Source organism: Polyodon spathula, chromosome 18 (genome assembly GCF_017654505.1).
Source record: "Polyodon spathula isolate WHYD16114869_AA chromosome 18, ASM1765450v1, whole genome shotgun sequence".
Classification (NCBI taxonomy): Eukaryota; Metazoa; Chordata; class Actinopteri; order Acipenseriformes; family Polyodontidae; genus Polyodon; species Polyodon spathula.
Genome location: NC_054551.1, coordinates 34,109,034 through 34,126,370, shown reverse-complemented (window position 1 = coordinate 34,126,370; position 17,337 = coordinate 34,109,034). Strand labels below are relative to the sequence as shown.

General features: G+C 40.9%; 2 protein-coding genes across 3 annotated transcripts; one reads left to right on the top strand and one right to left on the bottom strand.

Moving 5' to 3' along the window:
* Nucleotides 1–85: 85 nt before the first annotated feature.
* Nucleotides 86–3,790, bottom strand: LOC121330775. The gene is made up of 2 exons (XM_041277534.1): nt 3,697–3,790; nt 86–2,451 (listed from the first exon to the last, which is right to left on the bottom strand). The coding sequence occupies exon 2, from the start codon at nt 2,438–2,440 to the stop codon at nt 404–406; it is 2,037 nt and encodes a 678-aa protein (XP_041133468.1). The 5' UTR covers nt 2,441–2,451; nt 3,697–3,790; the 3' UTR covers nt 86–403.
* Nucleotides 3,791–4,096: 306 nt separating this feature from the next.
* On the top strand, nt 4,097–15,828 carry oma1 (OMA1 zinc metallopeptidase). Of its 2 annotated transcripts, none has more exons than XM_041278237.1 (9): nt 4,097–4,131; nt 4,930–5,444; nt 5,774–6,002; nt 7,145–7,318; nt 7,999–8,106; nt 9,679–9,807; nt 11,677–11,751; nt 12,932–13,081; nt 14,188–15,828. In XM_041278237.1, exons 2-9 carry the CDS (start codon nt 4,960–4,962, stop codon nt 14,437–14,439), a joined length of 1,602 nt encoding a protein of 533 aa, XP_041134171.1. In that variant the 5' UTR covers nt 4,097–4,131; nt 4,930–4,959; the 3' UTR covers nt 14,440–15,828. The 2 variants fall into 2 exon arrangements, with proteins under 2 accessions (XP_041134171.1, XP_041134172.1); XM_041278238.1 differs by lacking the exon at nt 14,188–15,828 and adding an exon at nt 11,836–11,973 and having other exon boundaries at nt 12,932–13,018.
* The last annotated feature ends 1,509 nt before the right edge of the window (nt 15,829–17,337 follow it).

The window sequence follows — 17,337 nt, the reverse complement described above, 5'->3', positions numbered from 1 at the left end:
TCTGTTTTGCAGCCAGTCTGTCAGTTTACAGACATATCTAACAACAGAGTTTCCACTCCCCCAATCACAAGGCAGTATAGCTACGCCAGGTTACTGGTAGCGTTTACTTTTGCACATGAAGCGGTTGTGTCTTTTAGCAAGCCAGTCTGTTTTACAACTTTGTTACATCAACAGCTAGTGATGAATGACAAAAAAACCCTACTGAAACAACTACCTTCACAGGGATGTTTTGCCCAGAACTCATAAAAGGCACCATAGTCTTATATTCGTGGATTGTGAAACGTGGTCTGGAAACTCAAACAGTTTAGTATTAATGTATATAACACTGTTAGTTTTGTAATAGCATGTGCCCCACATTCCACTGAGAGCAGTTTAAGTGACTGTCAACAGCAGCTTGTCTACTTCACAGATTTATGTTCTTTATTGTAACAGAAGTTGCCTTCTTTGCTGCTTCTAGGACCTCTCCAGGATACTGGACCTCAAAGCATTCTCTATCTTCATTCATTCTTATGGACAAAAGTCCAATCAAAGCTTTAAGGGTGAGACAGTGGCGCACTTCTGCTTTCACTTTTTGGACGATGCTGAAAGCACGCTGGGGTTCGGCATGCGAGTGCGGCAGACACAGCAAAACCAGCATCAGCTTCTTGAAGATGGGCAGCTCTCCTTCGCTTCCGCACATATGTTTAAGAACAATGCCCCAGTACCTGACAACACACGCGTTGGTGTCTTTCACATGAGGATTGCTTTCCATTTTCATGTCTATAGTATCTGAAAGCTGGTACACCGAGAACTCATCCAGCAGCTGATATTCTTCCTCTCCAGTCAGGCACATTCCCACCTGAGACACCAGTTCCACTGCCAGTTTCCCAGACAGCTTCAGTTTCGAATCAGGGTTCAAAAACACTCCCGCATTCTTCAGTAAAGAATAGTGCTCTGCGGAATTCTGCAACATCTTTTTCAACACGGCTGTGCAGAACAGAGCTGCTTTTTTGTAGATGTTCTTCTCGGTGTCAGCGCAGGCGATGCTGCCAGCATGCACTCTCAGGTACTCTCCGACTTCAGACCCAAGACACATCTCCTCGTTCTGCATCACGCTGTCCGTGTCGTCCAACAGGGAAAGATCTCTTTCTGCAAGAAACTTAACGGCTGCTTCAGGCTTCAGGAGCCTCTCGGCATACAGCTGGATGATTCGGTTTACATCTTCGTGCAGAGTAACAAGCCAGCTGTCCCTGTTCTGCAGTTTGCTGTAGAATTGGCAGAGGGGCTGCAAAGCAAACTGGAGGTACAGAAACAGCAGTCGGAGCTCCTGGTTCTGCAGTCGCTCACTGATCAGTTCCACTTTGGAGGCCCGTGACTCACAGTTTATAAAATAGGGCAGGAGAGCGGGCCACAAGTCTGAGACATGTTTAATCACTTTGTTCAGGTGCAGCCATCGAACAGGAGCGCACTTTATTGTTTGAAGTAACTCCAGATCAACAAGAATGCCAAGGGTCTTTAGCCGGTGTTGCCTGTGTGCACTGGATGAAAAATAGCTGTAAATGTCAGAAACAAGTTCAGCTAGTGGTGCAGACAAAGCCTCGACCCCAACGTTGCTGCAAATCTCTGCCAGGTGACAAACCCCTCCCAGGTTCACAATCCCTGGGTTTAACGACTTCAGCCTTGACAGCACGGAGTCCTCAGGGCCTGTCATCGAAGAGTCATTCTCAGACGAGAAAGCTACCAGATTTCCAGCGGGCACGTTGAACTTCCTCAGCGTTTCCATCAAGCAATCAAACACAGCCTGGCTTGTCTCTGAAACGCACCGTGGCATGTCCAGAAAGCGGATGACGTTCTTCTCAAGGTCGACGTCAAAAAAACCCACGAGGATCACCAGCAGCTTCTCCTCGCCCCAGTCCAGGTTCTTGTCCAGGTAGACGCAGAATGGCAGCTGTCTGCACATGGCCACGACGTCGTTTTGATACTTTGGTCCTATTACATCCCTGGCTATGCAGGTGGCCTTGGTGCCCCGACAACTTATTTTCTTCACCACTTCTGGATCCGTGCAGTGCTTCTTAATGAACTTGAGGATGTGCTCCCCGCAGGTGAAAGACAGGTTGTGCTCGGCGATCATGGACACGAATGCAGTCTCTGCTGCAGTGACCTTTGTAGCACAGCTAGTCTGCTCGTCATGGCCCTGCGTGGACCTAACGTATAAGACGTGCTTACTGTTCTGCCGGTGCTTCTCGGAGGAGGCGTGGCGCTGTATGTCGTGCCGTCCTCCGTGGCTGATGGTGAAATCGCAGCCGCAGATCTTGCAGGTCACGTGCTGGGGCCCACGCCTGCTCTCTGCGATCCAGTCGAAGGACGACTTCCAGCTGCTCTGGAAGGAGGTGAATCTTCGTTTCTTCTCAGGGCTCTTAAATGGATTTTCATCCTCTACTACCGAACACTCGCTGTCCATCGCCAAAAAGCCTGCAACATAAAATTGCAAGTTACTTCTAGGAAAGAGAAAAGACTACAGGAAAAATGAACCCCTGTACTGTGTTGTGAGGATATGCCCACATGCTGCCTTTTATTTTTTCTATGGCTCTGTTCTGTTAATTAGAGAATGTGTATTCAGAATATTTGTTTGTCAAAGGTCTATAATAACCAAACATTTACACTGAATTGGATTATACCTGGCCACTAGGAAATTACCTGAGGCCTGCAAAGCCATTTGGTTTGTGTATGTATAGTAACAAATTATATGAACAATACTTGTTTTGATTTTACACCAAAACTCACCGTATATATATATATATATAGTATATATTATATATATATATATAATATATATATTATATATATAATACTTCTGTGAAGTTTCCACAATTGTTTACGTGCATTTACGCATAACTAACGAATAAACAAAACCTCACTACCAACATATGGTCAAACAATAAATTACAAACAAAATTAATGCAGAGCTTTAACAACCATAGCTAGTGCAAATAAACTAAATAAATAAATCAATAAAATTAATGACCTGCTAACAATTACCTGCTACTTTAAAACGTTAAGACCGTAAAACCTTAGAACTGCCAATGGAAACTGCATTGTAATATAAGTAATACAATGATACTGAAATAAATTAATTAATTACCTTTTAGAAGCCCACGCTAACACGTGTGTTTCCGTGCAACCCTTACTTTGTTGCAGTTCACAGAAAGGAGCAATATCCGGGAATTAATCTGCATGATGGGAAACAGTTGTTACCCCAGCAACCATTCCCGGGCTCCAAAATTCCCTGTGTCTTTCATTGCGACCAATCGCAGAGCTTCAAACACCCCATCCCAACTTTTCTTTGCAACTTTTTTATCAATGGGATTTGTTGTTTACAAACTACCGGTTTGAAAGGTTATCCAAACGTGTGTGTGTGTGATTATGGAATTACCATAGCTCTCTCTTTTATATATATATATATATATATATATATATATATATATATATATATATATATATATATATATATATACACACACACACACACACACACACACACACACACACACACACACACATACTGCAGATCTTCATCTTACTTAATGAAATGTGATTGTAATATAACAGGTTTTTACATAATCAACAATTCTGTTTTTAATAATAAAATAAATAATATTGAGAATTGTTGATATTAACAATTCTATTTTGTTAAAAGGGCTTGCCATACAAACACACCTACAGCAGTCGCTCTTATGCACGTGTCTTCATTGCTCGTCAGCTCTGGATGTTTTGCAAGTTTCACGTCTTTCCTTCTGTTTTTAATGCTAAATTATGGCAACTAAAAGGCCGGTTTATGTGGGACACTTAGGAATACTGCGGTTTAGGGGGGTGGTGTTCACGGTTACACAGTCTGCCTCCAGTGTTGCTTGCACAACGCTGCCGCTGTGTAGGACACAGAGGAGATACATTTTAGAGGAATATTTCTGTTGATTTTGTTCTATTATTATTATTATTATTATTATTATTATTATTATTATAAAACGTTTGTGAAGACGGTGCTGATGGCTTCCACAATGAGACGAAAAAAAGGAAAGGCTTGTCTTTGTCCTAACAGAAGTTGGTTTTATTGTCCTTCAGTACAGCAACAACTAAGGAACAGTTGATATTTGGGTGTCGTTGTTGATTCCTTTCTCAACTATAAACCCATTACAAACCTTTGCTTAGATCTCTATTGCTCAAGGAACAAAATTTTGCAGTCTATTATTATTATTATTATTATTATTATTATTATTATTATTATTATTATTATTATTGGTATAACCATTGAACGGAGTTGTTTAGACTAGTTTAAAGGTAGTCGGTATGGATAGTTCTGTTCATAGGCGAGGAAATATATCATTGGAATGCAATGTGACACAAGTATTTATAGTACTGTCAATATTTTTCGCTGTCAAGTTTCGAGTATTAACTACGTCCTGTCCGTCTGCATGCGGGAAACAAGTCTGACCATGTGCACGTTATTTTGTGTCATTCTCAAGATCTTTAGAAAGAAATAACTTACAGTTCAGGTTCAACAATGGAGATGGAATTACATGTAATGTTGAATTTCAAGGATTTTCAATACCAAACCGTGATCCCAGAGTCTTGGCAGATAGCTCAGGTGTCGAGCTACACCTAATCCTTATACAAGTTTGCCACAGTAGGTTTGCTCAGTAAAGTGTTCTCATGGTTGCACTATGCGTCTAGGTACCAAACAATATATATATTGTGTGTGTGTGTGTTTGTGTGTGTTTGTTTTTTCAAAAGAGCCAACTTCTCATTGTTTTTGGTATGTATAACAAGGGAAATTGTGTTTGAAAACAAACAGTGGAGGTCCTTGTATAAATATACAAGTGTGTTAAACTAATATCATTTAGGTATGCTGTTGAGATTACCACCAATATGCGCTATTATAATTTTACTTCTCAGGTTTTTAACAATAACCCAGAAAATAAAACAATGAAGATTGGTTTCTGCCTTGGATTTCTGAGGAGCAGCAACCTCCTCCCCTGCCAGAGACCGTGCAGCACTTGGAGAGCCAGCTGGCAAAGAGGACTAAGAGCAACGTATTTAAATAAAACCTCCAAACCATGTGTTTCAGAGCAAACCAGCGTAACATCCAGGGCTTGGCAGCTTTGTAGCTTTCCTGGACACGGTCAGCCCCTTGCATCAACAAGCCCGCATCCATGCAGGAACTTTATTCAAATTAGCCCTGGCAGATCCCAAGGACAGAGCCTAACATGGCCAAAACAGATGCAATTTCATACGGTCCTTGGAAAAAGTTCATGCCCTCCTGTGTTGCCCATCTCCGCTGGACAGTCACCAGCAGTTCAGCAATGCAGCAGGTCCTTCCACACCTCTGGCCCTGCTAGGGCCCTGCCTGCACCACTCATATGGATGGTCCTGAAACCTCTCCAGAAACTGGCTGCGATAATACTAGGAAGGTAAGCTTTTGCACCTAGGAAACAAATCTTTCTTGACGGTATAGATGGATAGATAGTGCTTTAAATTAGAAGTGCTGCAAAGTTAGCTAGCTTGCCCCAGTTGTGTTGTGTTAATGTATTTATTCCCTTTCATTTGAGTTTGAATTTCGTGTGTTGCTCTTCTGGACGAAGGCTATGGAAATTCAAGTTAGTGTCTGCCACCGCAATGTGTGTTTCCTTTTGTGCTGTAGTTTACATGCTCAAGCATGTGCCCGCAGTGAGACCTCTGCAAAATGAAGTTGCCACGGATATTTCGTGTTTTTCATTGTTCCTTCCATGTGTGTCTGCAGGAGTATCCGTAAATGGTGGAAATCCCTCCCTCCTAACCGTCGGGAGCTGTTCCGGCAGAGCCTGTGGAGAAGCAGGTGGAGGATCTGTGCGGGGGTGTGCGGGCTGGCTGTGGTGTTCGCAGTCTTCTTCTGTACTCACCTGGACGAGGCTCCCATAACGGGCCGCAGCCGACTGCTGGTGTTCAGCAGCGAGCATTTCAAAGAGCTGTCCTCATTCACAGCTGAAGGGGTAAGGCTGCTGCTCTCAATGTGCTTCAGGACAAGCTCCTACCCTGGGGTCGTGGGGAGCAGGGGAATCCGATCCACCCCTGCACTGTGCATCCACCTCCCAGTCCGAGACATTGCCAGTACTTTAATTAGCTTGTGCCCTTCTCAGTATACTGTGTCACTCGGTAGACTTGAATAACTGCAAGTTGCAAAATAGCATATTTCTTCCTCTTTATTTTATTCATCAAAATATTTGGACTACCCCCATAAAGTATGGTCTGTAGACATATTCCCGGACGCATGCAAACGTTTAATCTGGCCCGGGTATATATATAATTATATATCTATTATATAATATTATATATATATATATATATATATATATATATATATATATATATTATATTTTCTTCATGATTTAAAAGTTCATGATGGTTTTTGTTTTCAGTGTGTTTCTACCTGGGTACGGTAACCAAAGAGAGCCAGTGTCTCAAAAGAAGCGAAACCTTTCAATATACGTTATTTCAGTCATTTAACATGCATTTGTGCGCTTGTCAGAAAATGAAAATACTGTATTCAAAGATACTCATCTGTCCACAAGCAAACCCGCACTTCTGTGCGCAGTCTCAGATTCTGACTGTACAGCAAATATGACACGTGACAGGAAAGTTTGGATTAGTTTCAGTTATGCTGTTATCGTGGAACCTTGCCATCGGTACACACTACTGTAATATATATATATATATATATATATATATATATATATATATATATATATATATATATATATATTATATACTACTTGAAACCGTTGGACCGCAGCTGGCTGTTTGAGCTAACAGATATATGTACTAAATGTGTGTGTGTGTATATATATATATATATAATATATATATATATATATAATTTAATAGTTCAAAAGTTCAAAATGTAACCCAAAAATGTAATGTAGGCCCAGCCAGGCCTATGGTGCTTCATAACTACCGGCCAAACTGCGATCTCTACCGGTGTACTGTAAAGCTGAATCTTGGATGAACTTCCCGAGCAGATGGGCTCTAGGGGAATGCTTGATGAATGTCACCCAATGTATGCTAATGAATGTATTTCTTATAGCATTGATGTCCAGTAAGATGCCTGTTATTTCCACCCCTGCTGTCTCTGCAGTACTTGGAAGAGTTCAAGGACACGATGGTCCCGCTGCACGACCCCCGGCACAGGGCAGTGGAGATGGTGGTGAGGCACCTGGTGGAGCGGAACCAGGACGTCCCAGAGGTGTCCCAGATCCCCTGGACTGTCCGGGTGGTGGAGAGCTCCGATATCAACGCCTTTGTTCTCGCGGTGAGAGGATTTAACAAGAAAAAACATTCGCAACAAATGCGTGCTTCGTTTGTTGTAGTTCGTTTTTTTTTTTTTTTTTTTTTTTTTGTAACCCCGCTGTACCTCTGAAATCATAGCAAATTACGATTGCTATGTTTAGAAATACATAAACTCAATAGGGATGGAAATTAGACTTGCATGGATTCAGCTATGCAATGGGAGTCTTATTATCATCCCTGATTAATACATTCGATGACAAACGTTTCACTGACTTGCCGAGTTCCATTTCCTTCCAATACAGTATGCACAGTTGACTGTGGGCTGGATGTGCTATCTTCATATAAGAGTATAAGGAAAGAGGTAGTGAAGAGATTAGGATTGAGATGCAGATGTGCTGCTATCAGGGAAATAATGTTTTATAGCCTGGGAAAGGGACAATAAAATGAACAGAAAATGTAAATAACAGTTGTCTGGTCAAAATATTGCTGATACATAGAGATAAGCCAGCAACTAAGCTTTGCACCCAAAGGGGTGTAGAAACTGTATAAAACAGCAGGCTCCTTGCAGTGCATTTAAGAGGCAGTCCTCTCCTGACAACTCGCCATCCAGTGCCCGTGCTTAGGTAGGGTTAGGTCATTGATAACTACTTCATTTCTGTTTATAACTAGGTGCTACATTATTGTGTCTTTTTATTGTTACAGAACGGGCAGGTTTTTGTGTTCACTGGAATGCTAGAAGCAGTAACAGATGTTCACCAGCTCTCGTTCATTCTCGGGCATGAAATGGCACATGCGATAATAGGACATACGGTAAGAAATAGTATTCACATCAAACACTGATCGGAGCAAAAACTACACCAGAGAATCCTACAGAACACACACAGTGGAATATTAAATACGAGAGAGTCGTGCAGAACACACACAGTGGAATATTAAACAAGAGAGAGTCGTGCAGAACACACACAGTGTAATATTAAACACGAGAGAGTCGTGCAGAACACACACAGTGGAATATTAAACAAGAGAGAGTCGTGCAGAACACACACAGTGGAATATTAAACAAGAGAGAGTCATGCAGAACACACACAGTGGAATATTAAACGAGAGTCACGCAGAACACACACAGTGGAATATTAAAGAAGAGAGTCACGCAGAACACACACAGTGGAATATTAAACGAGAGTTGTGCAGAACACACACAGTGGAATATTAAACACGAGAGAGTCGTGCAGAACACACACAGTGGAATATTATACAAGAGAGAGTCGTGCAGAACACACACAGTGGAATATTAAACAAGAGAGAGTCGTGCAGAACACACACAGTGGAATATTAAACAAGAGAGAGTCGTGCAGAACACACACAGTGGAATATTAAACACGAGAGAGTCGTGCAGAACACACACAGTGGAATATTATACAAGAGAGAGTCGTGCAGAACACACACAGTGGAATATTAAACAAGAGAGTCACACAGAACACACAGTGGAATATTAAACAAGAGAGTCACACAGAACACACACAGTGGAATATTAAACAAGAGAGTCACACAGAACACACACAGTGGAATATTAAACACGAGAGAGTCGTGCAGAACACACACAGTGGAATATTAAAGAAGAGAGTCACACAGAACACACACAGTGAAATATTAAAGAAGAGAGTCACGCAGAACACACACAGTGGAATATTAAACACGAGAGAGTCGTGCAGAACACACACAGTGGAATATTAAACGAGAGTCACACAGAACACACACAGTGAAATATTAAAGAAGAGAGTCACGCAGAACACACACAGTGGAATATTAAACATGAGAGAGTCATGTAGAAAATACACAGTAGAATATTAAACAGGTCAGGAATAATACTGGCATAATGAAATGTAGATTTTATGAAGCATCCCAAGTATTATAGTCAATTTGATTTATAATAAAATTTATAGCCCTGACTTTTCAGGTTGCAATGAATTTGTATTGAACACAGTGATGTTAGTTAGTGGGTCAACAAATCACCCCTGGGGGTAAACGTCAGCTGGATTAAAATAGAATGAATATCACCGCTGTGTAGGTCATTGTAAGAGACCCATACAGTATGTGGTCTCTGCCGAATCAGGATCTCCTTATAACCTGGGGCCAGTTTCGCAAAGCAGGTCAAGGCAGCAGCAGTCTAAGTCCAATTCTCTTCCATAAAAATATATAGAAAATAACACATTTTTCCTTTAATCATAGACTTGCTGAGTGGATTTCTACTAAACTTTACCATTCTGTCTTAAAATATTGTTTTATGAAGCAGGTGCAAATAAGATAGCTTGCTAGCTAGCAGCCTGCTCAGTGCTAGCAATGCTTTGTGAAACTGGACCCTGCTTTCTGTTGTGCTTTCAGGCAGAGCAGGCCAGTCTGGTGCACTTTGTGGATTTCCTGTCTCTAATCCTCCTGACAGCAATCTGGGCTATTTGTCCTCGTGACAGCCTCGCAATCGTGGGACAGTGGATTCAAAGCAAATTATCCCAGGTAAGAGCAAAAAGCAAGAAAGAGGAGGATGAGGAAGGTTTGTAAATCAACCCACTGTACAGCATCCCCTCAGCAAGCTGGGGTGTCAGCCAGTTTGAAGGGCCCCTCTTCATCTTTGTGGTGACTTGGTCTGCTCGAGTCTGTCTTCTGCCTCCCCCTGCCAGTCTCTGCTCCTGCACAAGCTTGTGATGAGTCTCCTGCTTCCAGGACCTGTTCATCATTCCCTCTCAAGAAGGGGGAAAATTTGTCTTATCAGGAGTCTTTGGAAGGCTTGATAAGCTGTTATGCTTTTCTGCCCGTTCAGCCTCCAGTTAACCCATGCTTATAAAACAAACACTCTACCAAACAGTGCACAGTCATAATGCATTGGATCATGTTAAAACAGGTTAGTCAATAAAATGAAGTCGATATTGGTGAATGAATAATGACCTGACTCCATTGAATCTATTATTGTTGGCAAACTGTAATAAAGGTGAAGTTCAGGATTAGCATCCTGCTACAGCAGTAGCGTTACAGGGCAGACATGGTTACACCTGTCTCCTCGTGCACTACACTATTGTACATTATTGTACTGTTCTTCCACTCATCCAAATACATTGTTATTGAGCCATACCTGCTGTGGCTTCGTAAAAAATTGAGCTAAAAAGAAATTAGGGTCAACTGAATGTGTCTTCAAGTGGTGATCTTTGAGAAGTTGGGGAATGCATGCAGGTCGAGTTCATTCTAATGTGGATTGCCTGCATGTTTTACTTGGTGGCCATTTTAGTTCAATTAAGCAAGGAGAGCATGTTTTGTGAGAAGTGTACATTTACTGATTTTGCTTCCTTGTCTAATTCATGTTAAAAGATGCCCGGGGCTTATTTTACATATCACTGGTTCTCAACTTGCAGACAGCTCCACTGCAAACCATGATTAAATTGATCTGGATAAACTGCTGGCCCTGTGAGTAGATTTGCAGGTGCTGGATTTTGTGCATTTTTAAAGAGACTTGCCTAGAGGACTCCATCAACCATCTACACAGTTTAAAAAGACAAATATTGAAAGATTTGAACAGATCAACCTCTGGGCAACCTAGCCATGTTTCACAGAGTGAGTTGATTGTTTCTCCCATTATATTTTCTTTCAGATATTTTTGCCATTCTTTGTTCAAAAGGTATATAAAGGAAGGGACCAAAACATCGAGAATATCCCGTTTCATTCTGTTTCTTCAAGTTTAATTACCTGTTGTGAGAAATAAGCACAGATGATGTGATGCCAGGGTAAATATATACAAATAATATTTCGAAGTCTATTATAATTCTTTGTCATTATCACCAGCATTTTAGTCACATTGCCAGCATATGCTTCATATTGCGTTATAAGGTATTTATATGATTTCTTCTGGTTGCATTAGTAACATGTTCTTAATTTTAATTTTCATTACATGAGAGTATCTGTTATCTACTTCTTGAAAATACGGACCTCAGCTTTCACCATTGGGATAGTAGTGGTGGGGACCAACCAAGATGTAGCTTCACTGTAATATACAAGTTTTCAGCACTTTTCCTCTGCCAGGTGACAGGGACTTCCTATTGGCCCGATGTTGATGGCTGAAGTGTAATGCTGGCTCCAGGGATCAGCCTGTTTGAGGCCTCCCTGGACCCTCCGCACACACAGCGGTGCTGATGCTGGCTCCAGGGATCCACCAAAGCACAGCTGTAACACTGTATTGCCAAAGCTTGTTATAACGAAACCAATCTCATGTTGTTTAGAACACCCTTCACACGGGTGCATTATTTAAATGTGTAGATGGTGTTTACAACAGTTTCCAAGTACTAAAGTGCAGTTGCAAATGGGTACTTCATACAGGTGCTCTCTCTTTTCTTGCAGTTCATGTTTGACCGGCCCTACAGCAGAAAGCTGGAGGCAGAAGCTGACAAGGTTGGACTGCAGATGGCTGCAAAGGTAGGTCAAAAGTAATTGCTTGAAGCTTAATTGGCTTTAACCATGGCATTAATGCATACTCATCTCTCCTGATTGGTTATACAGACCTTTAGTTTGGTGTGGAACAACCCATTTCAGAACACTATAGCATTAAAGCTATTGGAACCCTCATCACCCCTGGAAACCCAGGTTTGATTACACTGGTGGGACGGGACGCCAGTCTGCATGACATCGGGCATTCTTGTAATAAGCTTTATTTTCTATATAACATTTACTTTGTATAACGTGTGTTTCTCGCTGCGTGTGATTTACCTTTTGGAATGAGATTACTTTTCTATATAGCATTTACTTTGTATAACGTGCGTGTATGCGTTTGAAAACACATTGTTACAGCTAATTTGCAAAACCCCTCAGTTTGGGCATGGCCCTGTGTGCTGAGAATGTGTTTAGAATTGGGGGAATGGAATTGGATCAGAGAAGCCGGAAAGGCTGTGGAAAGGAAAAGGAATGTCAGTCCCTGAAGGTAACCACACTCGAGCAGCACCCGCTCCCAAGCAGCACCCGCTCCCAAACAGCATCCACACAGCAACACCACAGCAAGCTGAGACAGAGTCTGTACAAGTCAGAACTAGAGATCAGTTCATTGCGTTTCCTCACAACCAAAAGCAATATCTTAATTTGTCAGGGGAATTTGTCCAGACATGGTAAATATGACTTTCGTTCTGTATTAAGCTACCAGCTTATAAACTAATATGTCTAGAAGTTGTTGCATGTTTATATATGTATATATCAGTCCTACAATTTAACCTATGATTAATATTTATTGGTAAACTGAGTGATGGCCTATTTCTTTTTGGTATAATGATATTAATTATCTCAGAACAATGTTACAACTGTAATGTGATATGTCATGGTAGAATATAATTTGAGGCATGTTGAATTATTGTTTACCATACTTTGTTGTACTATGTGTTGCATACCAATTTGAATAAAAACATACATATAAAGTTGAATAAGTATAACGGAGATAACTATTGTGCCAATGTAAATCCAACCTAAACAAAAAAAAAATAATAACTTGGGCTTAAAAAAAAATAAATAAAGAAAGAAACATTCAAAGCTTGAGAGTGTTTGTAAAGCACTAGGAGTTCGTGTTTGGGTGAAAGGCGCTATACGTCCCTTGCTCTCTGCTTCCCCCTAGGCGTGTGCTGATGTCAGGGCCGGGCCTGTGTTCTGGCAGCAGATGATGGTAACAGAGACGCTGACAGGGGAGCCCAGAGTGCCGGAGTGGCTTTCAACTCACCCCTCTCATGAGAACCGTGCAGAGCAGCTGGACCGACTAATACCCGAGGTAGATGAGAATCCTTTAACCCTACCAAACTCAATCCCCCAGGTCCTGGGGGCCACACCACTGCAGGTTCAACAGGCAACGTGATAGGATTAACTACTTCAGGGTCTGGATGGAGGTATAATTGGTTCAATTAAACAATTTAGAACAGGGCTGAAACTAAAAGCAGGACTGGAAATCCCAACTCTGGCAAGATAGACAAAATAGAAATACAGCTCCCTGACTTTTCTAATGCATTTGATGAGCATCTTTAAACTGTACACTTACTTAATAAACACTGTTCAAAAACAAAGGTTCAGCCAGTGCATTCAATATTCATGCACATCTGCTTTTAAATCATACAATATGCACTAGTTTTGTTTCTGATAAATGCTTTATAAAGCTTTAATTTAAAATATGGTCTTGCATGTATATTGCATATAGTAAATGCACTGGAGTGGCTTGCTGTCGTGCACGTTAAGAATAACAATGTGGCCATGAAACGGTAATAAAGCAAAGGGTTTTGCACTCTCCATGTTAAAAATGGATTCAGCAGATGGAAGATGGATGTGTTGTGGTACGCTGCTGATATAGAGCTTGTATTGAACTGATTTGAATTGTGTGAATGGAAGAGCAGTTCAGTTCAGATTTTTTCTAATTGATAAGAAATGGAAACAACAGAAACCGTTTGTGTTTCGAGGTCAAAATCTGATTCCACCTGCTCAAACAGTGTCATTGCAATAACAATAACCAAACAAAAAGAAAAAATACAGATTGTTTATGTATTTATTTTATTTTATTTTTTTCTGCACAAACTTGATACAACAGTCCAAACTGTTTCTTATCCATTATCTCCTGAAGCTGTTTCAATCAGAACAGCTACAAATGATTTACATATGATTTATAGAATTGTGATATTTGATTTCTACAGCTGACATCAGCTTGCACTTCATTAGAATGGAGTTGACCGTAATTCAGGTTTATTCAAAACAGTGAGTCTGCTTATCTGATCAGCCACATCTGGTATGGGACTACTAGAATGCCCAAAGTAGAATACTTCTGTCACACGGCCTCTGTATGTGTGTGTGAGAATGCTCTAAGTAATTCTGTACTTTGCTTGGTAAATGCAGGCTCTGAAACTCCGGGAAAGCTGTAATTGCCCCACTCTGCCTGCGGAAGACCCCCGTTCTGTGTTCCTGCAGAGCGTCAAGCTCCTGTTGCAACAGATCCCAGTGGAAGAGAAGGAGGGGGAGCCCAAGAACAGCAGTGACCCCCCTAAGATCGAGAGTCACCCTGTTCTGCTGCCCATCCGCCTGGGGAAAGAGAAAGTGTTTGCAGTGAACACGCTGCAGGAACCGCTGAGCATCTCTCCTCAGAGATAGGGGGCAGCTTGTTAGCCCTCGACGGGAGGGGAACTTTGGGAGCTCAAAGAGAAGTCAGACTCAAAAGATGGGAAACTCGGCAATTGAGAAATAGGGAAAACACACAGGGTATGAATCGGGTGTAACCCGGGCTTGAAACGATGGAGAATTGTTGCTCATAATTAACCCCTTGGGATACTGGGTTGTCATTAATTATATTTTGTGCAGTGAATGGAATTACCAGCGCATTCAAAAAGAATATATATATAGATCTATATTCATTATTGGGTACACTGGGATTATTTGACTGTGTAACCATATTAAAAAAGTGCTATTTTATTTTATTCTGTATGTGTTTTTGTTTAAAGGAAATACATTTATTACAAATTGAATAATATTTCATCAAGATACGCACACACACAGCTACAGGAACATAATTACATTGCAGGGAAACTAGTCAAAATGCATGTATTTTTTAAATGAAACAAGCTGCTTGTATCATATGACTTGTGTAACTCTCCACATTTGAAATAATATTTTGTAATCCGTGTCAGCAGGCAAACCCTTTCTCATTTAAAAAAAAAAAAAAAAAAAGAAATTTAGCTTGTTTGCAGTGTGGAGGTTGGTTTTCATAATACCTGTTGCTGTGTTGTTAAATCAGTTGATGCCTGTTTATTCATTCTTCCTTCATTTTGCTGAATATTCAGACTCCTTGAAGGTAATGTATGTTTGTTTAAATGCGCTATAGGCAGTTTAAGCTGTAGGGGGAATTATATTTGTTACTGTGTCACTTGGCAAATTAAAAATGTGAACTTACATTGTTACCTTTAGCAGCTAGAGGTTATGAAATTGTATAGAGCGATGAATCTAGAAGTGGCTTTGAATCCTAACTTGTTGAAAGTAGATTGTAGGAAAATCGCTGACCTTGAAAAAAAATAAAAATAGCCTATGTTTATTTCAGGCTATAAAGTGAAACGGGAATAAAAATGTGTTTTTGGGTCAGTTGATGGTAGGCATTGCGATCCCTCCTCGCTCTGGTGAGTAGAAACACATTGCCCTCACTGTCAGCAAGGGAGAAGAATGTGCTTCTGACTGCACCAGCACCATGGCTAGGGCTGTGTGACTGTCAGTGGAGCATTTATTCAGTATAGCAAAGACACCAGAATAGTAAGCTTATAGCTGTTTAAAAATCAATCAATCAATCAATAACGTTTTTACTTTGAGGAGATGCAACAATAGCTTTGTGTGGATAATCAATATCAGTGATTCCACAGCAATGCTTTCTGCACTGGAACCTGAATTGACAGATATTTTGCTCTCCTCAGAAAATCAGCCATACCCAGCTTGATTGGTTAGTACAGCAGGTGGTTGGTGCTGGTTCTCCTCATTTAAATACATCTTAATAAAACTCTTCATTAGAACCGTTGTTTGCATCTTCTTGCAAGGTTAATGTCAGCATTCATTGCAAAAGGGGGTTCCTACAAATAATTTGCCAAAATAATTCAATCTTAGGCTGGCTTGCATCTTGAGCAGTCATAAGAGCAGATTTACCTCCCTCTACGCTTCTGTTTCTTTGAGTTTTTCCTAGTAGCACGAGAGCAGGCAGTATGAGTTGAAAATAACCTCCCTGCAAATTAAAGCATACAGGGATGTATGAGAAGCAGGATTATACATTTTGTTCTGCTCTGGGATATGCTTCTGTTCTTCTCAGCAGCATATCATGCTTATGTATTTTCATACCTGTGCTTCACTGCTTTCACCACTGGCTTAAAGCGCTCTGCTCTGCATTTTACCATGCTGTTCTGCAGTCTCAGGTTGTTACGCTAATTTCACTGAAAAATGTAGAGTCTTCTGCTCTACCAAATCCTTAACCGTTTTAAGCAATACGTAACAAAACACATTTCTACAAAGGGGTGCTCAATGTCAGTAATGTAACGGTTTACGACAGTAAACAAAAGCAACCGATTCCAGTCATTGTACAGTACGTGTGCAATACCACCAATACCGTCTGAGGCGTTGGGCAGTGGCCTTGCCATCATGCAACTGGAGATGGTAGAGCTGGGCTTTCATTCGAACAAATGCAGATCTGCCAAAATGTCCTGATTTAGCAGCAACACATGGGGGAAGTGGATAAAGAGTCTGTGACTACTGGCCTAGTAGAGAGGGAGTCACATTTCTGAAAACAGCAAGCTCGCATCTGTACCAGGGTGGCAATTAGTGCCCTTTTCCACAATGACTGGAATGAACTCAATTCTCCTAAAACGTGTGCCTGTATCTACTGCAGTGTTGTTAGTAGCAGTAGCCGTGCTTGTTTTTATCCAATATCCTTTACTGTACTCGGTTTGTGCTAGACGCAGAGTGGAGTTGTTTTGATCTTCTGCTTATTTCAGTTGGGCAATCAAATGTGCTTCGGAGCCTCCAGGGAAAGCGCTTGACCTAGTTTGTGAAAATAGTTCAATTGCTGCCAGATGTACTGAAGAAATCTTTCTTTTGCTGAAAAGGGAGCATGTTTTTTTCTCTTTTCTGCAGAACATAAAAATATTATTAAGTGCATTTATCTGTAGCCTTTTCTTAAAGGTGCAGTAGGTAAGTAAGACATTAATCAAAATGCCAAAGAATTAATCTTTTTTATATAATAAACTGGAGACTAACTGAGACAGCTGCACCCTCCAAGGTACTTAATAGATTCAATTCTTAATCTTTCCTTGGTTTTGCGTTAATGGAATCAGGGTATTTCCAAGATAACACAGTCTGGGAGAATGCTTTTATCTTTCTGTGTTCAGAATATGAATAAAAAAATAATCAAGATGCTGAAGAAACACATGTGCTGTACATTTGCATCTTGACCACTAGAGGGCAGCAGTGTCTTTGAATAGGGAAGAGCTGGGAAAGAGCTGATCAATAGTGCCGTTTTAACAC

Coding starts and splice junctions, on each gene's coding strand:
- LOC121330775 (XM_041277534.1), bottom strand. CDS start 2,440: ATGGACAGCGAGTGTTCGGTAGTAGAGGATGAAAATCCATTTAAGAGC.
- oma1 (XM_041278237.1), top strand. CDS start 4,960: ATGAAGATTGGTTTCTGCCTTGGATTTCTGAGGAGCAGCAACCTCCTC. Junction 5,445..5,773: donor GCTGCGATAATACTAGGAAG/GTAAGCTTTTGC, acceptor GTGTGTCTGCAG/GAGTATCCGTAAATGGTGGA. Junction 9,808..11,676: donor TTCAAAGCAAATTATCCCAG/GTAAGAGCAAAA, acceptor CTTTTCTTGCAG/TTCATGTTTGACCGGCCCTA.